We start from the raw sequence: 25282 nt of genomic DNA, 5'->3' as shown, positions 1-25282 counted from the left end.
GAGCACATTTTACAAAGGGGTCAATTTTGGCACTTAGGCTACAAGTCAACCCATTACTTTCTGATAAAGAAAGAAAAGAAACCTTGTAAACAGTTAGGTCTTCAGTTGATTAAACATATGTTGATTTTTTTTTCCTGGTATTCTTTTGACACTTTGGTGCATGGAATCTCTAAGCTTAGATGCCAAGGTTGCTACAGTCTTAAAAATGAAATCCGCATATAGCTGAAAACATTTTAACATAAGTAAACAACCCTTTATATAGTAGAAAAGACAAATTTGAAGTCAAGCAGTACCTGTATGAATGAAGACATGTCTCTGTAAATGGTAGTTGGTTCTAAAGGCAGCATTGCAATGCTCACAAACATGAGATTTGTGGGTTTTCAGACCAAGTGATCCATCCTCATTTATTGTAAGGATCTATTTTAAAAAGAGTAAAATTTGTTCTCACACTACCCTCTAAAGATGTCTTATTAACTACAAAAAAAAAAACAAAAAAACATTTTTTCGATGCAGAAAATTTAAGTATTTCAGGTAAAACAATGCTAATTTCTATAAAGCTACATGTTAGGCTTCTAGCTTACATTTCCAATTGCAGTCCAATCCAACTCGTGTCTCATTGTACGTTAAGAAGTATTTCAACAGGACGGAGGCAAAAGCATCTCACAGAAAATCAACCTAGAGCTTCCCTATTCACAGCTGAGTCATTTTATATGCTACTGTTTACTTTGTCCGTCTGTTGGAAAGGACACAAAGTAACCAAACCACCTCTGGGCACTGAACCATGGATATTCACATTTTAAAGCAAAAGTGAAAAGTTATGTTCTTTTTTCAAATCATTATTGCAATTTGCAAAGAAACATACAAATTATCCAAGATAGTCATACAAATTACCTACATCTACATAATACCAGCAATCTTGGAGACAACATTATATTTTAAAAACTAAAACCCCAAAGCCAAACAACCAAGAAAATGGGATTATTCTTCTCCCAAGGTTTTCACTCAATAAAATATTGCTCACTCAATATACATGTTAGAGCATCTCCTTGACAAATTCAACTTTCCACACCCAAATGCTTTGATGTCAAAGCAGCTCTTTTAATATAAAGTTGAAAAAATTAATTGAAAAAAAAATTACACCATATCTTATTCAATAAAGCTCATTACAGGTTTGCTCTAATTTGTCAAAAAAAAAAAAAAAAAAAAAAAAACACCCACACCCAAACTCTCTATCGTCTCTGGCAAGAGCATAAGAAAACCAGTAAACAAATTACATTTCCAGAAGTCTTACTTAACTGAAAACAGAACTACAAAGAAGCGCTTAAATAACCTTAAATAAAACATTTAGTCCCTTGTTATTAAAAAATATAAAATAAAAATCTGCTGGGGAAACACATCTGCATTTTGATTAGCTATGATGTTTAAGGTTTTATGATAATGATAGCGATGAGAAAGGGAGTCAGAATAAATGAAGTATCTCTGCAACAGTAGCAAATACTATAGGATCTACTTAAAACAATTTTTAATTTTGCTGCATTAAAAAATCAGCAAGAGTGAAAGTCTCAGCTAGCAAATTGTTGCGCATTCACTCTGAAGGACAAGCACATTCATACGTTTGTAAGGTTGGTATGTTACAGCTCCAGTAAGTCTCTGATACAGACAACTATAAAAATTAGGTACTGTAACAGCATTCAACTAATGAAACACTAACTGGTTATTTAAAATAAATTGAAATACCTGTTATGATTTTTTTCATATATTGAAATTTTTAGAATAATTGTGCAAACTAACCCTGAGCTCTTCCACTGCATCCATTCATTGCACCATGTCTTAAGTCAAGAAAACTTTGGCAGTTTTCATAATAAAAGTAACAACAGCGCGTGTGTGTGTACATGCATGCATTTGTGTGCTTGTGCATGTGTGTGTGCATGGAAGGGGGAAAAGTAGATAGGATTCATAAGAGCTACTGACTTTTTATGTATATGATGACTAGATTAATAGAACAAAATTTCAAACGTTTTAGTATATTAATTGACTTCCATTTGTAAAAGTCCCAGCTGCTGTATGGATGGAAAAATCAACCCTGTTACTCTGGGAGCACTAACTCAGACTGCAGAAGGCTCTCACCTATGTCAGCCCTTCAGCTTCATCCTGCCATTCTACTCTGACAAGCTTGAAAAAAGGGGAAGAGAGACTGAAAAAGAACCTGTTTAACAATTCTCCTGATCATTTTTCAATCTTTTGTTATCTCAAAAGAATGGCACTGACAGACTGGAAGATAAAAAGGAAGCATGCAAGTATATGTCTGTAGAAAGAGGGACACATGCCTCTCCTACCTTGCAATGTTTCCATGGAAGTGATCTGTGGAGGGGATTCGACCTACATCTCCTTTCTCTATCAAAAGGACAAATACCTTGATGCAAAGGATTTGGAACTTGCTTCCACACCCAATTTGATACAATTTGTCAACTTTCCAAGAATACCACAGTGCTTTGAGGAGGACTGAAGGGTCCCAATCCCAGGATAACAAGCAGGAGTTTTTGGAATTCTTCGTGGTGTTAGGCTGAGTTTTGCTTCAATGCATAAACGGTCTAGGTTCGTTTCAGAGTAGGCTTATTTTAGGGCTTCTGTGTGATGACATATAACCGATTTTTACCTATCAGAGCATCCAGCATATGTTCTATTTTAAATCTGAAGATGGATTTGCAGAGTTGCTATAAGGTATAACACTGCTACCTCATGAGGTGAAATGATTCTGTTTTTATCTGAAGTGGCTCTCAACAGAAGAAAATCTACATTTTCAGACATATAGGGATACATACTCTTCATGAATGGATCTACAAAACAATTTTTGAAGTAACAAACCAGCAGCTATCATAAGAATTTTTGATATCAATAAATACATATATGAAGATGATTATGACCACAGGAATATTCCCTACCGGTAGATTATTTTATATATATTAGTAACTTTTTAGAATTTTCCAAACTACCATTTTAGATTTCTTTTTAAAAACTTTTCACTATGCATAAAGCATATAAAATTGTCAGGCTCACAGAAAAGCACAACTATTATTAGACTGATACAGAGTAATGATTTATAGGTTGTCTACAAAGCTACTGACTCATAATTTAAAAAAAATATTTGGAGAGAACTCCCTGGAGAGACAGATGTTAAAATATGTCAAGGGTTCATGTTGCTAAAAAGAGTTCAAAGAAAAACACTGTTATATCAGGTTTTGATTTGGGTCTCTGGTAAACTTCAGAACTGCATCTTTACTGAGCAAACAAACAATTTCCAGCCTAACTACTTCAAATGCTAATGAAATTAGTCATAGTAAACCCAATCTTCAGGTTCTTTTAATCTTGGTTTTGCCAAATCAATGTCTTACTTTTGCTGGTGAACGCTGTTTTCTTTTCTTCTTTTTCTGCAAATCTACTGGCTCTCGTATTTGTTTTTTGTCTCGTTTCTGTTGTTCAGATGCATCAGTAAAGGTAATTTCTTGCTTTACACTGATCTGTTAAGATACCAAGTGCCAGTTTCAGGTAAGGTTCTCACTACAGAAAAGCAATTTTTCAATTTTAGAAGATGACAAACTGCTGAAACAGAAAACCTTTTTCTAAGGGAATTATCTTGTGGCTTCATTCTTTCAGAAATTTAAGTGAAAGGAATAATAAGTATATTAAGTAAAAAGGGCATAGTTAATTTCTACAGTGACATTTTGATGTATCCTTTCATTCATCTCCCAAAGTCTTTTTTCCTTCTGATCTGTGGTGATTTTGAGATCAGTTCTTATATTAAAATCACTTCCATCTGTAAAACCATTCAGCTTTTCACACCTATTTTACTTTAGTCCGTGTACTGTCAATGCAAGATTTAACGGAATAGTTTATTATATATTTAAGACAGAAGTACTTTTAAAGAAAACAAAAATATTGCTAATGATGGGATTTTTTTTTCCAAAAATATTTCTTGACCTATTGTGAACTTTAATGAAGAGCAAGATACTCTTACATTTTTCTAACAGCTGAGCTGCCTGATCTACAGCTAACAGAGTAGTGTTTTAACAACGCTACCTTTCCAAGGATTATTCTTCACAGATAAGGCTATCCGCTTTTAAAGTCCTTGTAATTATCCTTTATGTTTGACAGCTAACAGTGATGGTGTGCTGCTTTACAGACAGACGTTCTGTTTTCAAAAGGAAGTCACCTGCATTCTCTCTGGACAAGATGAGGGAAACTTTCTATTAGATCTCAAGGAGGGACATATTTATGGTCATGTATGAAGTGTCACAGTCCAACCTGCAGCGTGAATGCAATTGCTAAGCGTCCACATAGCTTGAAAACATATAAGAAGATGCTTCCTATATCAAAAGAAACTAAATAGCACTATCAACAGCATAAACAGTATGCAACTTTTCATAACGCTATTTATTCTGGTTTGTAGTTACCCTTGAACATTAAATGTATTTAAAAGAGCACAATTTAACTCGTTAATTCTATGGCAACAGCCTGATTATAAAATATTTATAAAACAGATACTTAAAGATTATACTTAATTGGAAAAATTTGTCCGCAGCCAGAGGCAAATGACATTTTCATAACGAGCATCTATTCATAAATATTTTGATAATCAAAATCCAAACAAGCAATTAATAGATTCTTGCCAGAGTAGGATAAGACTATCAGATCAAGCTCCCTAGTAATTCCTCCAATATTTCACAAAGAAATTGCTTACAGGGACATTAACAGCATACTGCAGCCCTTGAGGAAGTCTATCTTGCGCATCCATGTCATCATCATTTTTTACCGTCTCCTCATGGACCATGAGTTCATCATGTGAAATCATCTCTTGCTGTCGAAGTTCACTTTCCTGTAACACTTCGTCTGTCGCAAGAATTTCTTGGTGCGCCATAGTCCGATCTTGAAGCACTGCCTCTTGCCGATCTCCCGATACTCCGGACTGGTCAGATACTGCACCCATCCCTACCATAGCCCTGGATGACTGCATTTGGTCTATGCCACCACATTTAAGAAATAATCCTCCCAGCTTGTCTTCAATGTTCATTCTTAAGTGCAATAACCTACAAAGAAAGTTTTAATAGTAAACATCTACAATCGGTGCTCTTGCTTCAAGTTTTTACTTAAAAACATTTATAAGACCCCGGTCAGTACTCAGCATACATACATGCACTCCACTCCTAACATCGATATCCGAACAGAAGCGGGGAGTTGGATACCTTGCTTCAACACGAAACGATTCTCCTTTCACACACATGCATGTATACACCAACGAAGACTTTCAAACAAAAGGTTTATAACAAGGTGCCTTCCGATTGCTGGCAAAATCCTAAGATTAAATGAGACCTAACTCCTCCTCCTTATTCTTTCAAAAATTTTTGTTTTCTTCTTCCCCTTTTTCTCTTTTTCTGCTTCGATTGTCTGAGAAATGCCAATGTCATACTGGTCCAGCTCTCCTTATTTCCTTGTTCTTTATATGCTCTTTTGTTACAGCTACCCCAGGGCATGCCACAGCTGCAGGAACATCTTAATATCCCTAAGTGAGAGAAAAGAGAACTTTCTGGCTAAGCATGCACGTCAACGAAGGACTACAGAGAGGTACAATTTGTTTATGAAAAGGGCAGTCATTTTCACACCCGCTAAGCTGGCGCATTAGTCAGGAAACATTAATTCCAGTCGTGAAGAGCAATACCGGTAGTTACACTGATTCATGATGCACAGATACCAAAGTGGAATATTCCAACAAGTGTCATGGCTTTCTTCACTGTTGTCTAATACAGGGCAGCAGGCTTTTGTGGCTGGCGGTGGCAGCATCTACTTGTCCCCTCCCTGTTTCTCAGGTGATGTGACTTTGCTAGGACAGGACGCAGCCCTCCGGACCTCCCTACACACTGTGGGATGTGTGGCATGGCAGGGCTAAAACTTCTCCTCAGTGTCCTGCATGAGTCCCAGGAGCCAGCCTCCTCTGTGCTAGTCCCCAGGCCCCTAACTCCTACCTGCTGCACAGCGCTCTGGTCCACTGCTCCAGACAGACGCACAGACAGACAGACATCCCTCCTGCACCCCTGCCTCGTCCCACAGCTGGCGGCAATGGCTACACAACAGCACAGGGTGGGAGCACAGCACAGCGGAGCCGGACAGCGCAGGGCAAAGCGCAGACGGGAGCGTATCTTGGGGACTGCTACGCCAGCCCCTTGGATTTTGTCACATTCAGAATCACAATATAAACGGGATGGTGGTGCTTCACCACTCACCAGCTGCAAATTCGCTCCCCCTAAGCGTGCAGCATGGTCAAGTGCTCCTTTTCCATTCCAGTTTCGAGTCGGAGGCTATGCTTCCTTCCAGCCAGCTCTAGCTGACAGCTCACAACCTGAAGACACTGCAACTCTGCCCAGAGCTGGTAGGGCCAGCCCCCTGCAAACCCACTGCCAGCCCCCTGCAAACCCACTGCCAGCCCCCTGCAAACCCACTGCCAGCCCCCTGCAAACCCACTGCCAGCCCCCTGCAAACCCACTGCCAGCCCAGCAGCCTACCAGCTCGCTGAACGATTGGATCAAACGAGTATACAGCAAATATTTAAATTACTAGTCTTGGTTTGATTGCTTTCCAAAGCGCTTTCTTCACCAGGAAAATCTTCTGAGAATTCTTGATGCATCTTAAACCTTTGTGAAGATTTGTTTGTACCGAACTACAGGGAGCTCACAAAGCATGGAGCAGCCTTTCTGCAGGTGAGATCCTAGCGTACTGGGTAGGAACGCAAGCCACCAGAGAACCAGCTGAAAAAGATCTGGAAGTTCTGCTACATTATACTTTGCTTCAAATACTACTATTAGCTCTTAATCTTCTTCCTAACGTAAAATTCACTCATTTTTTCTAAAAAAAATAAAATTTAAAAATTCCACGTTAACACCTTCTAGTAGCAACTCATGTCAGACAGCACAGAATTGGAACAACATTTGTTCCCATTCCCTATCAGGAGATGTTCCAAATTTCTGACTGCATCATTGAAAAGCTGATAGCCAGCATGGGCTGACTTCTCTGAGTTTCAGCTATTTAAGCGGCACGCCAAAGAAAGAAGCTTTTCAGAAAATTACAGGTCTTTTTAATAAGCCTTCTGCTGCTGCAAGTCAGGAGGACACAGTCACCAAACTAAATCTGTTTATATATGACAATGTCATCAACAATTTTAATAATCTCCCTTCCTATGCAAAAAAAAAAAACATTTTAGAGACCAAAAAAAGCCTGTGATGGAAGCAGAAGAGGAAAAATTCTGTTAAGAGCATTTTTGCTTGTTATCTGTCCTTTTTTGTTCTTCTGCAATTTTAACACAAGGAAGTTTGGAGTCTTTCTCTTGATTTTCAAAGCATCTGTCTTCAAGTACAGACAACTCCTTAATGTCGTAAGTGAGCTCAGGTAGTGCTGGGTGACAAGCTTACTCCCAGTTAATCCACTTTATAGTAAGAGAATGGGATTTCACATCTTCAAGAGAAAACTGATGTCTGGTATGCCACACAGCCACCTAGAGACATTATATAATCCATGAAGTATTTTGGGAAGGTAACTGGGAAACCATACTGATAGTTTCTCAGCAGTAATACAAACAAAAAAAAAACCTGGCATAGCACAAAGGCTGCATTTTTTCTACCAATGCTGGTCTCCCAGAGAGATCTTGCAACAGACCTTAGTGATCCTAAAAGAAAATAAGGGCGAATTTATCATATGATCAGCGCGGAGGATCCTGTGTCAAGTAAGAAATGCGAGAAGGAACTCAAGTTCTTGAGAATCTGTCTCCCATGGAGTCACTATTTGATAAAGGATGGTGCGAAGGAGCTAAGGTTTCTTAGGTAGGGCATGTTAAATATGTAGAATGAAAGATAGACTCCAAGGAAAATAAGCAGATATATTTATTTGTTTCAGCCTTTATCCCAAGTTTATCCACTCTCAGGATACACCTTACATAGATCATCATCTGCTGTGCTTTTGTTCCATGCTACAGAAACGTGACAGCATAAGCTCAGTGCAGATTCTTTAGAGGAATGGTATGTGCAGGTACTAGGATACAAGAACTCAAGGTGATTTAAGGAAAAAAAACAGTATCAAGTCTGATAACACAGTGGCCCTGATCACTCTGCTCAAACCAGTCACGGAAACGGTTGCTCCACACGGAGCATACTGCCGTCTCACCCTGAAGTTAGGTATGAATTGAGGAAATCCTGGATACAAAGCTATTTCCTGGCAGGAAGATAAGCAGACAAATGAAAATAGAGAGACCGAGTGTTTAAGGCTGCAGAAGAGCTGCTACTCTCGCCAACAGACATGGGCAGACTCACGGCGTGCAGATTCATAGGGGAGCTGGCAAGACAAAGCAGCTACCTGGAAGACAGTTGAGCACTGGATGGCATGTACTGGTCTCACTAGTGCTCTGAATTGTCAGGGGTAGGGAAACTTTTCGTTCTCACCCTGCCGAGTAGACTTAGCAGAGTCATGCAACTGAAAGCACTCGGTTGTTTTCCAATCATGATCTTGAGTCATATCAGCTGCTGGTACAGTGAGCGTGCTGCTTACTAAATCAGGCTTTCAAACATCTGGCTTTTCAGAGAGAAATAACTAGAACTCATAGCGTATTCTTAGGCTGCGTACTCTTAAGTGATGAAGCACAGTGTAAGCCATATGACATCAGGTACTGCTTGAAAAAGAAGAAATACAAACACAAATAAGCTACTAATTCAAATGAAAGTATCCCAATTGCCACCATCTCAGTGAAACAAGGGTAATTTGTCATCTGACACCTTTTGGCTCACATAAAAGGAATCCCTATCATTTACATTGAAGATGAGGAGAAGTGTTCTTGGAAGAATGACAGTGTGATAAAGAAAATTTAAGTTAAAAGCATTCAAACCAGCTCACTTTACCAAGCCTGCAATGATTAAATAAATATTTCAAGTGCAAGATGCATCTGTGAGATAAAGATCAACTCATTTTGAGATTATCTTGAGCGAAGTTACAATAACACAAAGCATACAGGAACGTACACAAGTACTTCCCTTGGCATAAAACATTGTTATCCTTATTGCAGAGATATTTTCCATGGAATTGCAGAACTTTTATTAAGCTTCGCCAAATAATCGCGTAATTTTAGCATTTTCTTTGAATATATAGCTCCTCAATACAGCAAGAGAAAAAAAGCCATCCACAAAAGCGTTGAAGTACCCATTTTGCTTGGCAGAGGTTCTCCAAACCTTTACTTTATGCAGAGCATTTCACAAGAGACATCTACAGGCAGAACTTCCTGCACATGCACGCATTTTGGGAAAAAAAAAAAAGAGGACAGGGAGGGACTGCATAGAAAAGGTCTTATCAGATCATCTCAGCATCTTCTCTCTTCACACAGTGCTCAGCAGCTGCTCGCAGAACATCCACAGCCAGTGAACAACATTGCTCCTTTTCAAAAGCCGCTGCCCTGCCAAAGCCTACGGCAGTCCTTCAGAACTGTTCTTTTCAGTACCCCTGACATCAGTTTTTCCAGAGATCCCTGGTGCAGCAAGCTGGAGAGCTGAGTGGGAAAGACAATATTCCTATCGAAGAAACAGTCATCTAAACCGCATCAGGGTAAATGAGAAGCGTGACAACCTTTCCAATTCAGAATCAAAAATTACAATACAATCAAAAGAAAACATTAATAGGTAAAAAATAAAAATAAAAAGGCTGGTGGGATGGTGGCTGCTCTGCACTGAGGCTGAACAGACCCCCTGAAGGCAGGTGCTACAACTTGTTAGTCACCGGAGTGCCACGCACGCTCCGGCACCTTCCACTTCTTTCCACTTCTTTTTACTCCACCTTCTTCCCTTCTTTTCTGAAGCAAGTAGCAAAGGATTATTTGGATTATTTAATGATCAGCAAGCACCTAGAGATACTACTTGGGTTCACCTGTGAAATGAATTTTTATGTGCAGTACTGGATGAAGTTTCTATGGGTAGGATTTAAAAGATTGAGAGATGAAAAAAGTACGTTGGACAATTAAAAACTGATAGACAAGATATAGAAAATCATCTGCATTTAAATATCTATTTGCATAGAGCTAAAGGAGCTACTTTAAAAAAAAAAAAACACTGCAAAAGCATTAAGATGGATTTTTTCTATTTGTAAATAATTTCCCATGAAAGTCTCTGCTGTTCTAAGACTTCTGTATCTTCAAGCAGTAAAAAGTAAGATTTGGTATATATCCCTCTCTCCCTGTACTTCCAAAGCAAACTCTAATGAAAGAAGATTGAAGGAGACAAGAAAAGAAATTGGTAAAATTCAATTATTTTTCTGGATTGAACCGTAGCTCCTTCTGAAGGCTTCTAACAAAGACTCGAGAGAGAAATACCACCACGACATACTGACACCGACTCCCTCTGACCTTGTTTTCCCGGGTTCAGCAACCCGAACACAGAGGTCAGCACGCACAACAGCGATCCCAGCGTGCCCATAGCAACTCAACGGTGTCCTGATGAAAGCATCCACCTCCAAGATTCCCATCCCAAAAACTGAGACAGGGCTCAATTCAAGGTAGAAAGTGTTGTCAGGGTCACCTTACGCTGGAAGTAGCACAATGGCATTACTTATTTCATCATTTTGGGAAGTATGCTTTCACTTAGGGTCAGACAAGGCGAGCTTCCTAATGAACAAAGACCTGAAACTACCAAACATGCATCTGAGCCCATTCCTGCCACCTCCTTTCTTCCACAACAGCCTGTGGAAGAACAAGCCCAAACAACAAACTGGATAAAGGCTACTAGTGCAAAACGTACATACAAGAAACTTCAGAAACCAGCAATATATGGGAACGCCTAGATGTATTATTGCCTCTTGGAGCTCACCTTTACGGCAGAACTACAATGGTTTGCGCTAAAATGTAAACTTTAATGAATGGAAGGTATATGAATCTACAGAACTCGCTCAGAAGTCAGCCCGGTGCCCAGCCCCTCTCCTGGTGTTCTCGCCGCCTTCGCTGGGTTGAGCAGCGCGACTGTTACCGTGCCACCGCGAGTCACGCTGGACAAAGGGCCACCAGCAAAGCCACCGGCTGTCCTCCTGGTCACAGGGGTAGGCAGGCAGGGAGCACAGGAGACAGGCAAGTGAAGAGGCAGGGAGAAGGGAAAGGGGCCGCTTCTTTCTGCTGCAGGCAGTGCTTAGATTAGAGACAAGTGTATGGGGAAACTGCAGCCCGAGTGCGATGTACACATGCAAATGAACGAGGTACAGCTGCCACGCAGACGTACCTACGGGCTATGCTAAATTTAGACGTGCAATGTATATCTATATCCTCAAGGCAGTACAAAAGACACCCGTAATTCTGCAATTCCTAATGCTAAAGAAGAAAGAAATAGCGACACGGCTTAATAGCACATTAAAAACTACACGTGCCTAGTTCACATTTTATGGTTAAGCATTCCTATTAATAAAACTGCCCTCAATGCAGTGCTCTCCAAAAGAAGGAAGAAATTGGAATTCCACAGGTTCCTAATAGCCATTTCAAAACCCTATCAGATCATGAAACATGTTGAGGATTTCCACCTCAGAAAAGATACTTAGCGGCATTATTAAAGTACAGATGCAGTCGAATGGAAAGGGAAACACAGCTAGCTTTCACCATAGGAAAAGTTCAATTCTGAACATACACGTGGAAAGTAAAAAATACTACCCTCGTTAATGGTTCTAAATAAAGAACATTAACTTAGGATCCCTTCTCCCTGCTAAGAAAATAAGACACAACTGAAAGACTTTGAAATTACCACGCAACCATTTGAAAGGATGAATTAAAACGATGACTTGTAAAACAGAAAAAGTGATCAAACATAAATCATTGTGAAAGGGTTCACAGATCATAAAATTAACACATCCTAAAATGTAACACACGATACAAACACTCCTAAGACTTGTTGCACAGCTATTTCCAAACGCCCCGTGTTGCTGAACACGTGCCAGCGCAGGGCCTGATCCCACCCAGACTTACACTCGCGCTGAGCTGTGAATAGTCCTATTACAATCAACAGGATTACTCACCGAAAATCTACTTATTGTGCATAAAATTATCCGTGCATGAAAATCCTTGCCACCTTGCTTACTCTAAATACAGTATTCGATCACGCCCAGCATAACCACGGTCAAACATCAAGCAGGCACATCAAAAGCTCTCCAGACCGTGTCAGCAAAGCCCAGTTCCACTGCAACACCCACAGGGATGTTACCTGTGGAGCAAACATACTTTCCCTATTACAGAAGTCATAGGCAGCATTGCCTTTTATCTAGAGAAAAAGCTGGTTTGCCACTGATTTGGTGGTACTTAATCCTAACCTGCTAGAAAACTGGTAGTTTTGAGAATTTATATCTGGATCTCTACCACTGTGCAGTTAACCCAAAAGAGCAGAATTTCTGCCCTTACATTATGAAGCTCAATCCTCAGATGAATTTATACACAGGAAAGAAAGCCCTACACAAAACAAAGGCTAGCCAGCACCTTGTAAGTACTTGTGCTCGTTTATAACTTCATACCAACTTGTTAAAATTTTGTAAAATTGTATATATTGCAAGCATACCTCAAAAGCTGAATTTTTGTAGAGGTATTTCAGATAATGTATAGTGCCTTTTTTTTTTTTTTACAGTGCAGTTGTATGACATAGCTGAGCCAACCTAACAGCTAACTGCCATTGAAAAAGACAACTCTGCTCCCTCCTCCTGGGACACGCCACCCTATGTTTTGTGCCTATCCCAATGCTCATACAAATACACAGTCGTTTAAAAGTCCTCCAGCCTGGCAAAAAAAAAAAAAAAAAAAAGTTACTAATTTTCTGCCAGGTTAACTCACTGAGTTGGTGTACTGTAAAGAATCTGTCAGATGCAGCTCGAAATAGCGTGGGAGTGGGTCCTTCCCCATACAGCATTCAGAGGCTAACTGGCTCAGCCCTTCCCGTATAATTTCACCTTGAAAACAAATGGAAAAGGAAAATATGTTGCTTTTTAAAAACTGTGATTTGTTTTTTTTTTTGACAAGCCCTTAAGTTCCTTGGAGAAATTCCTGGGTTTCACCACCCCTCTACTATCCACAAGTATCTGTGAAGCATCTCTTCTTGTCACTAGCACCATGCTAGTGTTATTTTACAGAAGATGACAACCTGCTGTTGCTATCAGTTACCCTCCTGGCTCAAATGGCAGAGGTCTCTGCATATGTATGTATGTACAACAGCACTTCTGCTGTTTCTTTCCAGATTGATTTTTAAAAATCCTTAAAACATTATACACAACAAGCCCTGGGAGAATACAAGAAGTTGCATGCAAACTTACAGAAGCCAGGGACAGCCACACTTCAGGTACTTTTCATCATCAGGTTCATCACCATTTGCCTCTCTAGCCTATTGGCTTTTTCATATCTTTTCTTCTTTTTAATTAAAAGATCGTTTGTATTTTTCTACAAAGCATCATTTTGTTCAGCACACTGGATGAATCTGCTCCATATAAGCAGGTAAAGTAGTGAGAACGTTTATAATACCCTTGCTCCATTTGCTGTGATGGCTGAAATGCGTGTAAATGAGGCATGGATAGCAGGAAAGGAAAGTCATGACCACTCAACACCGTCTTGCAAAATAGGGTCCTACCCTTGGTCCTTACAGATGTCTTCTGCAATTCTACAGCTCACAGAGCTCAGTGGAGAGCCACACCAAACACAAATCTTGATCTAACTCCCAGGCATCAGTTCCCCAACCATAAAATAAGAATGGAGGTATCCATTTCATTTCCCTGAGGCACACTGAAATACTCGTAAGAATAAGCAGCGTTCAATACAGGTCGCCAGTGTGAACTAATCACTTCGTGGTGCTCTTGTTCCTGCGGCCAACACAGCTCCTGGGGGAAGAAGGTGGCATATGCAAGAGGGACAGGTGAGCCCACGCCAGTGGCTTAGGTAACTAGTGCGAGAAGGCAGACCGGAGGGGTTTAGCCTCCCCTGGGACCAAGGCACTGCTCGGAGGGCACAGCCAGCGTGTTTCCAACTCGTCCAGAAGAGCCGCTTCGGTGGAAAATCACCAGAGGAATCTGGGAGCACAGACACAGGGCTGCCATCAAGAAAAGGTAAGCACAACAGGACGACTGGTTACAACCACAATGTTGTAACAGAGCTTGGCTTCGTTTCTCAGCCGTGCCGCTGCTGTTGGGCAAATCTGTCATCTTGGCACATCACCTTCCCCTCCCTGCGCTGCCACTTCCTCATCACCACAACGGGGGCACTGACCTACCTAGGATTTGGGTGCGAAGACAGCAGTAGGAGCTGTTCCTGAGGGCCTCACAAACCTCTCCTTCACAAAGAAATATACTCAGTCTGCCTTCCGAGCAGGATTAAGCGGAGCACAGTAAGAGGAGGCATTATGCAATGCGCAGAAAACAAATTACCGAGCAGCTGCTTAGCCAACGAGCACTATGGATCCTGTACATTCAGAAAGGTAGGGGACTCTGCGGGGGGAAACGCTGTGTTCCTGTACCACTAAAGGCCACCAGATAGTATTACTGCTGGATTAGTAACGTAGCAGTGTACTTACACTTAAGATGGTAAACTTACGGTGGCATAGGTGAAGCTCAACGCTGCAATTTTAACGTTCGTGTGCTTGACTTATAGCTAGAAACGTTCTTTTAAGTGCATCGTTTTCTTGCCTGAAATGACTTTACTTCATCTTCTCATTCTTTTCTAAAAGGTCATCCACAGGCATTAAAGGAAAATTATAATTACAGAAAAAATTCAAGCCAATTCCCTAGTAAGTCCACGTAGACTAAATAACATTGGACAACATCCTAATGAAAGTATAATCAAGAAGGTTTTGGTCCCAAAACCTTGAAGTTAACAGGGAAAGCTGTCTCAAGAGAATCTGGAGGACATCCCTCCTGTACATACATGACAGCATAAGGAAAACTTTTAGGAAAATACCAACAGTAACCTAAACCACAGGTGAGAAGGACACAAATAACGGACACAAAGCATCTCATGGAGCTCAGACAATATTTATTTCTACATCTTACTTAAGTGGTTGAAGGCATTATTTAAACACTGGCTCTCAGACTGTGAGGGCAAGGAGAATGTTTTGGAATACAGGAACCATTCTCCTAAACTGCAATTTCAGTTCTAGGATATTGGCATGAGCTAAGTACACATTTTTTCCTTAACTGCATTACAGTAGACTTATTCAGGGGAAGGCTGCATTCTGTGTAATGTCTCGAAAGGACTTGTGAGGGATGCTGCGCTCTCTGTAGCCTGGCTTTCCACACAGCGGCACCAGCAAGGAGCATTTTCTCATTTAACCCTGCTGAGGAGGCTGTGCAATATGCCAGTGTAACTTTATTCTTAATGTATATTTATTGCATTTTGGCTGCTTTTTAACCATACCTTTCACCTGCACACGGAACAGTAACCTCAGAAAATCCAATTAGCCAAGAGCATGAGAGAGTGAATCCCTCCTTTACAGAAAGAGGCACTGTGGGCAGACCAGGCGAATCCTCTGCTCTCTGTATTGTTTTTCAGACACCACAGTGCTACCTTCAGTAGGCATCTTTCAAAGCCATCTGCATGGGACAAAATATCGGACAGAGGCCTCCCGAAGGCTCGGACACACCTTGGTTGACAGCTCCACTCCTCCCCAAAAAATTCAGGTCCTTTCTGGGACCCATTCCACAAGACCAATAGGCTCAGCAACTACAAGGTACTAAACAAAACATAAAGCATAGACAAAACTAGTTCAAGCTCCAATAAGCTAACCTACCTCACTTCTGTTAACGTAAACACAAGGCACCACACACAACCCGGTATAAAAAATAAACCCATGTAATAATCCCCAGGGAAAGCAGGAGAGAACCACAGGTGGCAGTTGCTCATCCTAACACAGGAGACACTTCCACAAGGCAGTCAGACTCCTCCGAGGTGACAGCGGGATCAGAATATGAAAATAGCAAAGAGGCAAAGGTCTCGGTACCACCGGAAGCAGCGCCTCAGTCGGTATGTGCTGGTAGCCCTTCCTTCCCTGTGTAGCACGAGGGAAAAGCGAGCAGCAGAGGATCTTGCTACCATTAGGGAGGCCCCAGACCAGTGGTGAAGGAACATCGATCGTTGTTTTGCAAAGGAGTCAGCCAGTTACGGGGCAGGCACCAAGGAGCAATCTGGGTCCCAGGAATTGGGGACTGTGGCCTAACCCACACCCTGCTTCAACGGCATAAGGAGAGTACCAAGCATCTTCAGCAGCGGGAAGGAGAGGTGCCAGTACACCAACTGACACGCGTCCGTACTTACAGGCAGCAGGAAATCAGCCAGAGGGGAAGCCGTAGAAACAAATTCATAATTGAGGAAAGTGAGCAACAACTAGGGTACTTTCTTAAAAACCCCGGCTGGAACACAAGCAAGTGACAGACCATGTAAAGTTGCCAAGACAACAAAGAAGTTTTGAAGAGCACGCTTCTGTACAGCCCAGACTTTTTTTTCCATGTTGCTGCAACAAATCCATCACCTCCCTCCTGATAACCAACATTTGTGGTCGGACTGAATCAACTAAGAACTATTCCCATCCCGCTTACACCAAATACCAGAACTGTAAGTCAGCCTTTTTTTCAGTCTGGCTGATCCTCACTCCAAAGGAAAAAAAAAAAAAAAAAAAAAAAAGTCAAATCAGGTAACTCCTAAATGCACTGTGCTTCTGCAGCATGTCTGCTTCTCAAGACCAGCCACAACCCCAAAGAAAACTTCCAGGTAATGCCACCTTAGTGCCCCAAAAATTGCATGCGCAGGGAACCTCACTGACTTCTATCACACTCCTGTAATTACTAGGAACAAAAATCTTGAAGGTCCTTGATGCCATTAATTCGCAGGCCAACAATTCAGAGCTGCCATCCCTAGCAGGTCTGAAACTTCTGAGAAGCCCTGGTCAAGCAGTCCCACGGTGAAGCCAAGTCTTAGTAGGATACATTCAATATAATCCCATATTACTGCACGACCAGGAAACCAACCCGTAAAGAAGGAAAATATTCCTACAGGACTTGGGGAAAAGAGAAACCCAGCATGCCCTGTGTTCACGGACTGCTTTCCAGACACTATTTTATTGAGCAACCCTGCTAAGAGGCTCCAGCCCTGCGCCCACTGGTTCCCACTGGGCGACGGCACCAGGAGAAGCCCAAGTCAACTTGTGCCTAACCGCAGATGGAAAAAGAAGAGCTGCCTGACTTACGAGCAAATTTCAGGCACCTGGCACGTGTAAGTACAAACAATCCCATGCCTTCTGGACACGCGGCCATACACGCATAATTATCATCACAGCTGTGGGAAGCTCCACGCTGCCCCGTGGCCCAGAAGGAATGCGAGCTGGGGACGACACAAAGGCTCCCTAGGCAGCGAACTGCAGGGTCACGCAAAGGATTGAGAGATTAGGTTTCGTGCCAATTTCCCCTTCTACAGCGCAGTCAACTCCTGCTTGAAGCTTCCTTATATTTGACCCAATACGGAGGACACAGCGCTGAGCAGAGGCTCCTAACAGGCACCAGAAAAGCCCGAGCATGTCTGGTTGGCTTGATCTGCTTTTACCTGTCGGATTAAGAAAACAAGCTCACTGGGTTTGTCTACAAATTGCCATCTAGTCTACGTATTCAAGTGATATATTAAGACAACTGGATGATCATCCTCTGCATGCTCCTTTCCTATAAACATTTTATTCCCTCCCAATCCCTTAATTTCATGTCAAGTATAAATAACCTGTGCTCACAAAAATATATATTTTAAATACATCAGAATTATTTGCTATGAGTCATCTTAAAAGATATTACTGGCAAACTTCATAACCTCTAAAAGGAAAAAGCAAAATTAAAGCCAAGTAGCTTTCCATAACTCCCTTATACCCCCAAACAATCCAAGCTTCCCAGGTCCCCAGCAGACAACCACATAACTTTGCACGTCTTCTTTCTGGCCCACACAAAAACTCAGCAGCGTCTACCTGTCGAGTTCACCAGAGCCAGAGGGAGGTCCTGAGGACAGCAGCCTGATAAAGCTTTCCTTGAGGGATGACGGCAGGCTTCCTCCCATGCAACTTACTCATTTTTGTTCGATGTTGTATTCACACAAAGCACCTTTACATGAGATTTTACCCCCCCCCCCCCCGCCCCCCAAACAAAGTGGTTATAAGGTCACAAGAGAAGCTGAAAACCAATATTCTACAGGCTCTTCTCGAAGACCTGCAAGTGACCATCATCTCGAACGTAAGTTACACCACACTGTGGTGTCCTCGGGATTGACCAGCTGTCTGCAGTGGTCATCACAAAAATTCTCCTGACCCTAAGACAATTTAATTTCAGATTATTTCAGCAAAAAAGGAGCTGCTTGAGCTCAGCAATCTTTAGTCAAGAACCCCTTTGATAAAAGAAACTTAGGACACAACACGCAAAGACTTTTTACATTTATTTATAGCTCCTGTTGTGTCCAGAACTGCGCAGCGCTACAGATGACCCAACGTAAAAGCCTGACAACTGTCATCCACCTCAGACATATTTCATCTGACAGACCCGCATAACAGCGACCTATGTCAGGACTCACTGTGTATGTGGTCAAAACCAGGGGAGAATCGTATTTCAGGAGGTCAGCAGCAGAGATGGTAATTTGCTTCAGAGCACTTTTATTTGAAAAACTCCAAAATCATCCGCTGCATCTGGAAATGCTGTTATAATGCTTACAGACTAAAACATCATCCACGGACATCAAGCCCAGTGCAATGCACTCATTTCTTGGCTTTCACATCCATTTTGCTCCCTCTTCCTCCCCTTTACGAAACTGAAGAATGTTTGCGACGTAATACTTCAGATTCGGTCGGTGAAAGCCCGGCTAAATAGCTTGCGTCACCAAAGGAAGCCTGCAGAAAGCTGGCGAATGCAGAAATTGCCCGTGTGCTCTGCCCCTTCCCAGGAAACAGCTACAGGTTCCAGCTGCATGCCAGGCAGGCCGCGTGCTGCTGGGGCTGGCAAAACTCTCTCCAGTTTACGCCGAGCATTTCTCATGCTCGGTGACTAAAGCCTTAGGCCAGAGATCATCACAAACAGATGCCAGAAGTGTTTTATGCGTTCACCCATACTTATGCACCCATACTTTTTAGGAATATAACACTAACTTCTTCATTCAAACCTAACCCTGATAAAAGCAAAAAAAAAATTTGACTAATTTTCCAGGCAACCACGTAGAAGTTAAAATTCAGGGAGTGTACAACACATTTGTCTCCCCTTTCTGTCTTAACCACTGCTAGTGAACATATGGCTATGTCAAACCCACCCGGCATCACTATTTGTCATTCCACCTCTTGCACTAAGGTAGCATGACCTGGTCACGACGTTACTGGCACTGTAAATGCTGCTAACAGCGGTTTTTACGTCCATGCTGGGGTACATATGTAGTAAAAGTTTGCACGGACTTTATGGGAAATTATTACAACACCACTAAGATACTTGTTAAACTGTTTATGAATGGGCATCTTTTTAGCTTACGGACACGACTGCAGTTTGAAGTCTTTTGTAAAATTGTTTATCGCTCCCATATCTGAGTTTATTTACACAGATACCACAACAGCTTTATGCAATAGTAGTATCACGTGTTGCATCAAGAAATGATCTTGTTTCACAGCTATTTCACAGGCACCTTGTGGTATTTTTTTTTGCCATGCTAGAGACCTAGACAGTTTATATTTGATAAGCCGTTCATAAATTATACCCTAGTGCTGTTTGCAGGTTGGAACGTCTTCCCACACAGATTTCATTTTATCATCAGACTGTTTAATTCCGCACTTACAACAACGTCAGCCTAGTCATAAGGAGAGAATCAGACAGTACTGCCTTAGAGTTTTCTGCACAGACGGTGACGAGACGCAGGTACTACAGTACTAACGTGCCCGCGGAGTGCATCGGTGGCGGGCTAAGGCCAGCATGCAGAGCCAGGTGAAGAGCTGTGCCTTGCTGTTCCACAAAAGGGAACGAAATCACGAAGTAACATAAACTAGTAACATATTAACCGTATCACCTTATTTGTGAAAAAGCTGCCTCGCAGTATCAGGCTTAAATACATTAACACACTGACAATATCATAAAAGTACGCTAATAATTACTTCTGAGCAACTGTGATAACAGTCTCTGTATTACCTCCCAGTGTAAAATTCTGATGGCATGGAAGAAGTTATCAGGAGACTCAACCTTTCTGCATGTTGAACTTTCTGCCATCTTTCTAAAAGACGCTGAATTTCCTCTTAGGGCACACTTATAATCAAGTCCTGTGAGAACTTATTATGGATTTTTCCAGATACTTTATCCAAAATGCTGCGTATCAGAATAATATATGAAAAAAATCTCTATATGCAGTGAGGGGCAGGCATTTTAATCAGAAATAATACTGGAACACTCTCACATATGTTACAGTTTTTTAATTTGTGCGATAATTTGTAAGTTAAATAGGTTTAACCTATGTCACTTGTGTAGTTTATGACATTATTGCTGGTGTATAAAATATTCTAATGAGATGATAAAAAATGTATATTGAAAAACATATAGTGCACTAATGAACTAAACAGATGGAACTGTGCTTTTAACTGCACTGAAAAGTAACTGGAATGAAGTAACTAAAAGCATTTGTGTAACTGAAAATAAATCTCATGAAAGTCTGAATGGGTTTTCTTTTGTTAGGGGGAAGTTTGTGCTTGGCATACACCCACCTATGTTACAGCCAATGGCTGCTGCTTTCTGACACGTCCTGTCAATCGCTGTCTCAGCTCCCAAAAACTAGTAAGTTAAGTGTGTGTTAAACTTCACTGCTAGGTCAAGGGTTTCCACGCAGATTCCGATATACAGAAGCGCAAAAAAAAATATTCTCATGGATGTCAGTATTCCAGGAAATGCAATTTTTCAAAAACGAATTTCTGTCCAAAAAATAAAATTAAATTAAAATATGAGTTAATCACTGTAGTGATGCTTCACATGAGCCTTGTAACCTGTTAGAAGCAGACACACATGTCTACTTACATCCGTGGAAGCTTTGTGGGACTTCATTTGTCTTCAGGCACTCAGTTCTGCAGATCAGACTGAGAGCTAAAGGCTTGAATCTATTTCCTTGTAAATTACGTTGATTTGAAAGGTAGATATCATTAAAATGCCAGACAGAGGCAGAAAGAGTGCTTATTTTAAATAAAACATACCTATGATTCTGTGATGCTATTCTCTGTTGGATCCACTTAGAGGAGTCTTTAAAATATTTCCAGTGGCATTTACTTTTCATTCCTTCTCACATTCACTCAGTGGAAAAGATTTTTAAGTTTGGAAAACAAAATCAGACACTTTGGTTCCACATTTAAGAACTCCAGAACAATACCAGTAAGTTTATTTGTCAAAGATTTATATGTCACCATTTCTTATTTAACTTTAGTTACTTCACACAAAAATCTATTTCATATTAGAGCCAAAATTAAATCAAGCTTAATCCCAAACTATGCTAAACAATTAAAGCCTTTTTAGATAGATTGAGGCCCACTCGCTCCATCAAGCTGCTCGCCACAAACAGGTCTCCCCTTGTAATAATTACAGTGGGACAACAGCACACCTAACGGTCCTCACAGGAGGAAGATTCAGAGATCCCACAGAGATCCTAGTCACAAACACATTGCTAATTCTAGCAGCAGATAGAAAAGACAATCCCACTCTGCTTTTCCCCACAATACTAGAAAGCAGCTCAACCTTTCCTCCCCGTTGGTAAATTTTAAATATTTTACCTAAGTCAACAGCCTAACACCTAATACCCTGATCTTCACCATTTCCAATTTTACATCATCAAACCTGTAGTGCAAAGAACCCAGCTAGAAGCGAGCTAAGCTCTTTCAGATGTACTGTTATTATATTTCACTAGAGTAATATATTCATAATATTCTGGTAATTCATCTTTAACATTACTGGTACACAGAAGTTCTCAACTGGAAGTAAGAATTTCCAGCCCCGGTGGTTCTACCACGCCAACTCTCTCTAGAATATACGCATGCTCTACAAAGCTTTAAATCCTAGTACCAATAAACTCAAACACACTGAACTGAAGAGTGAAAATTGTCCTTTAAGAAACTACATAATAGCATTACAGGAGGTTCCTTCAGGTCAACAATTTAGCCTGCAACGTAACCTTTAATGTTCTGAGTAGTTTTTCTTCCAGATAGTACTTTTTTAACCACTGTGGTCTTCACGCAGCTACTTACCTACTTAAGATTTCATTTCATAATCCATTATATTAGGGATTTTCCATAAGTAGAATATGTTTGCAATACAACAGCAATTAAACACACATGGGCAAGGAGAACAATAACAGAAACATAGGTTATAAGTGCATCTGTTATCTCAGGCCCTAGCCTGAGGAGCAAAGACAGAAAACGTACGTGTACACAGGAAAGCTACATGCAAGGGGTCAGCCTCGTCCTTTTGAGCTTTATTCAGCTCTATGAGCTCACTGCCTACACACGTTTGGGGAAGAAGAGCATGCAGACATACAGAAACAAGAAAGAAAACACTTTTGGAAACTGAATACGTGCATGCATTCAGCTGAATATTCAGGAGGAAAGGCCGTAAGAATTGCTTTCAGGGAAACAGTGCAACTGAAGAATTAACTTTTTTAGAATTCCCCTTTATCACTGCAACAAGAGCAAGGCTGCCTGCCCCCGCTATGAATCTGACTGCACCCCGTATCAGGAGCCTGCAGATCCCACTGGATCCACGTGTGACCAGGCCTCAGGAGCTCCGGAGCTTCCCAGCCCAGCCCCAGCTCCTGCAGATGACAGCTGTCACCGGCAGCGCCCCAATCCCCAGCGCGGGAAGTGGGGCACCAGGAAACCAACCCCATCTGCAGGCACGCAACTTTTCTCGTGGCAGGAGAGACTTCAAGTCTGGGTTCGACCATTATCTAGTTTAATTCTGAGTAAAGCTTAAGAACACCTGTAAAAAACGATGTAGGTTAGCACTACTTCTCCACCTCTTGTCTTCGCAAGGCACGCATCACCAAACGCGTGGAGAATAAGCGCAAAAGCTGTCTCGCTTACAAAGAAATCTGATATGGGCACTCCAAAATACGTAAGCGTGACAGGCCCAGGTACATACCGCCAGCAAGTCTGAAAAGCCTCGCTGAAATCTGTAAGTACGGCAAATTAAAAAGGCAACCAAGATCCCACTGGAGACAAAACTACAGCCCCCTGTAATTTTTCTTCCCGGTACCAAAGGCAAAGATGCTGCTGAACAGACGTACAACATCTCTGTCACCTAAAACTTCCTGGACCGGACTGTCACACGTGCACAGGTCACGCTGCCGGCAGACTTTCAAAGCAAAACCAAAGCCACGATCGCCGGGATCCTCACGCTTGTCTGCTACCACTGCGCAAAACATCTCTGAGCTGCTCCGCACACTTTGTGAAGGCGAAGCGATCGGAGAGATGATTTACGTCCGCGACATAAATGCCTTCCCTTTTTACGAGCCAGCTTAATCAAGACTTTGCTGCACTCATCCCAGCTGAGATTTGGCAGGGACCGGGGCAGGGAAGCCGAGAGGGAAAGCTTTCGGAGCCTGGACTCCCCGTGCTCCCTGCCCTCCCCACCACTTCCCGCCTGGCACTTGTTAGAGGCTCCCAGCACCGCAGAAAGGCCACTTCCAAAAGCTTCCTCCGAGCAGCTGAGCGGCGACTCGGGAAAGGTTATTTAAGAGGGGGAGAAAAAAATAAATAAATAAAAAATAAATCCATCTCCACAACTCCGCGCGCTTCACCTGCCTTACACCGGGAACAATGGGGGCGGGCAGGGGGGGGATACGGCCGCAAGGGGTAGGGGGGACGGGGATGGGGACGGGGTGAGGGGGGACACACGCTGTCCGTCGGTCTGTCGGCAGCTGCCCCGGCTCTTTGTCTGTCGGTCTGTCTGTCAGCCGGCCCCACCGCGGCCTGCGGCGGGGCCCGGCGCGCCGGGGGACGGCTGGGCCGGGGGGCAGCGGGGGGAACCGGGGCGGGGGGACCGTGAGGGACGTGGAGGGAGCCGGAGGGCCGGCGGGGAGCCCCCCACACCCCGAGCGAGCCGCGAGGGGGCCTCCCGCCGCCTCCCCCCGCTCCTCAGCCGCCGGCGGGGCCAAGCGCGGCCCATGCGGGCGGGACGCGGCGCTGCCCCCTTCCTTCCCCCGCGGCCCCTTCCTCCCTTCCCCTTCCCTCCCCGCCGGCCGGCCCCGGCTCCCCGGCACTTACCGGCCGCGGGGCTGCGAGGAGAAGGCGGGCCGGGGCCGGGGCCGGGGCCGGGGCCGGGGCCGGGGCGGGGCGGCGGCTGGGGGCGGCTCAGAGCGGCCGCGCGGAGGCCCCGGGCATGGCGGGGCGCGGGGAGGCCGAGGGGAAGTTGGCGGCGGCGGCGGCTCCGGCCCCTTCCTGCTCCCGCTCCGGCTCCGGCGGCGCGATCGGCGCCCTCCCCTCAGCCTCCTGCTGGCGGTGACAGCGACAGAGCGCCGCCGCGCCGCGGTGCAGCATGGGAAAGGCGCCCGGAGGACCGCCGCCGTGAGCACCGGGGCCCGGGCGGAGGCCGGCTCCCGGCGGAGGCCGGCCCCGAGCCGCCGAGCCCGGGGCGGTGCCAGGCGGCGGGGTGACATGGCGGCCCCGCAGCGCCCGAGGGGGGGGGGGGGGCACGGCCTCGCCGCCTCCCTGCCTCCTCCGTCCCTCCTCAAGCCGGGGCCGGGCGCTCGCAGCGTCCTCCGGGCGAAGCCCTCAGCCCCGCTGGATTGCGCGGTGTCGCTCGGTGCCGCTGAGCGGGGGCTCGGCGGCTCCGCGGGGCCGAAGCCGCGGTGCGCGGGAGCTCCGCGCTCAGAAAGAGCGGTCAGGCACCGGGACGGGGTGCCCGGGGAGGTGCTGGGGTCACCGTCCTGGGGGTGGCCAAGGGAAGGCAGGACCCGGTGCCCGGGGACGTGCTTAGCGGGTCGCGTTGGTCCTAGGGGCATGGTTGGACCAGGTGGCCTTGGAGGTCTCTCCCAACCCTAGTGATTCTGTTGGGTGAAGTTTGCCGGCTTTGTAGGGCTCAGCTTCGTGAGTCAGCCAACCGACAGCAGCCCAAAGCTTTTCGCCCCAGGCTTGGTTGTGCCCAGTTTGCCCTACAGGATCGCCCTGTCCCCGCCACGAGGCTCACAGCCTTCGTGCGGGTCCTCTTAGGATTAAGGTGCATCTGGCTGGTGAGCCAGCAGCGC

The 25282-nt window shown here is 43.7% G+C and overlaps 1 protein-coding gene across 3 annotated transcripts in view; it reads right to left on the bottom strand.

Annotated features, from left to right (window-relative positions):
• The window catches only part of ZNF148 (zinc finger protein 148), a 36660-nt gene extending 12011 nt beyond the window's left edge, over positions 1–24649 (bottom strand). Inside the window, exons 1-4 of one of the 3 annotated variants that reach the window (XM_066999970.1) lie at positions 24303–24649; positions 4739–5084; positions 3393–3518; positions 294–417 (exon numbers count right to left, since the gene is read on the bottom strand). In XM_066999970.1, the coding sequence (XP_066856071.1) occupies positions 294–417; positions 3393–3518; positions 4739–5068 (580 nt within the window). In that variant the 5' untranslated portion in view covers positions 5069–5084; positions 24303–24649. The remainder of the gene's footprint in view (positions 1–293; positions 418–3392; positions 3519–4738; positions 5085–24302) is intronic. The other 2 variants (XM_066999969.1, XM_066999971.1) reach the window with 2 other exon arrangements.
• Positions 24650–25282: the final 633 nt, after the last annotated feature.

Source organism: Anser cygnoides, chromosome 6, assembly GCF_040182565.1.
Source record: "Anser cygnoides isolate HZ-2024a breed goose chromosome 6, Taihu_goose_T2T_genome, whole genome shotgun sequence".
NCBI lineage: Eukaryota > Metazoa > Chordata > Aves > Anseriformes > Anatidae > Anser > Anser cygnoides.
The sequence above is the reverse complement of the archived record's forward strand: the minus strand, read 5'-3'. Positions and strand labels throughout refer to the sequence as shown.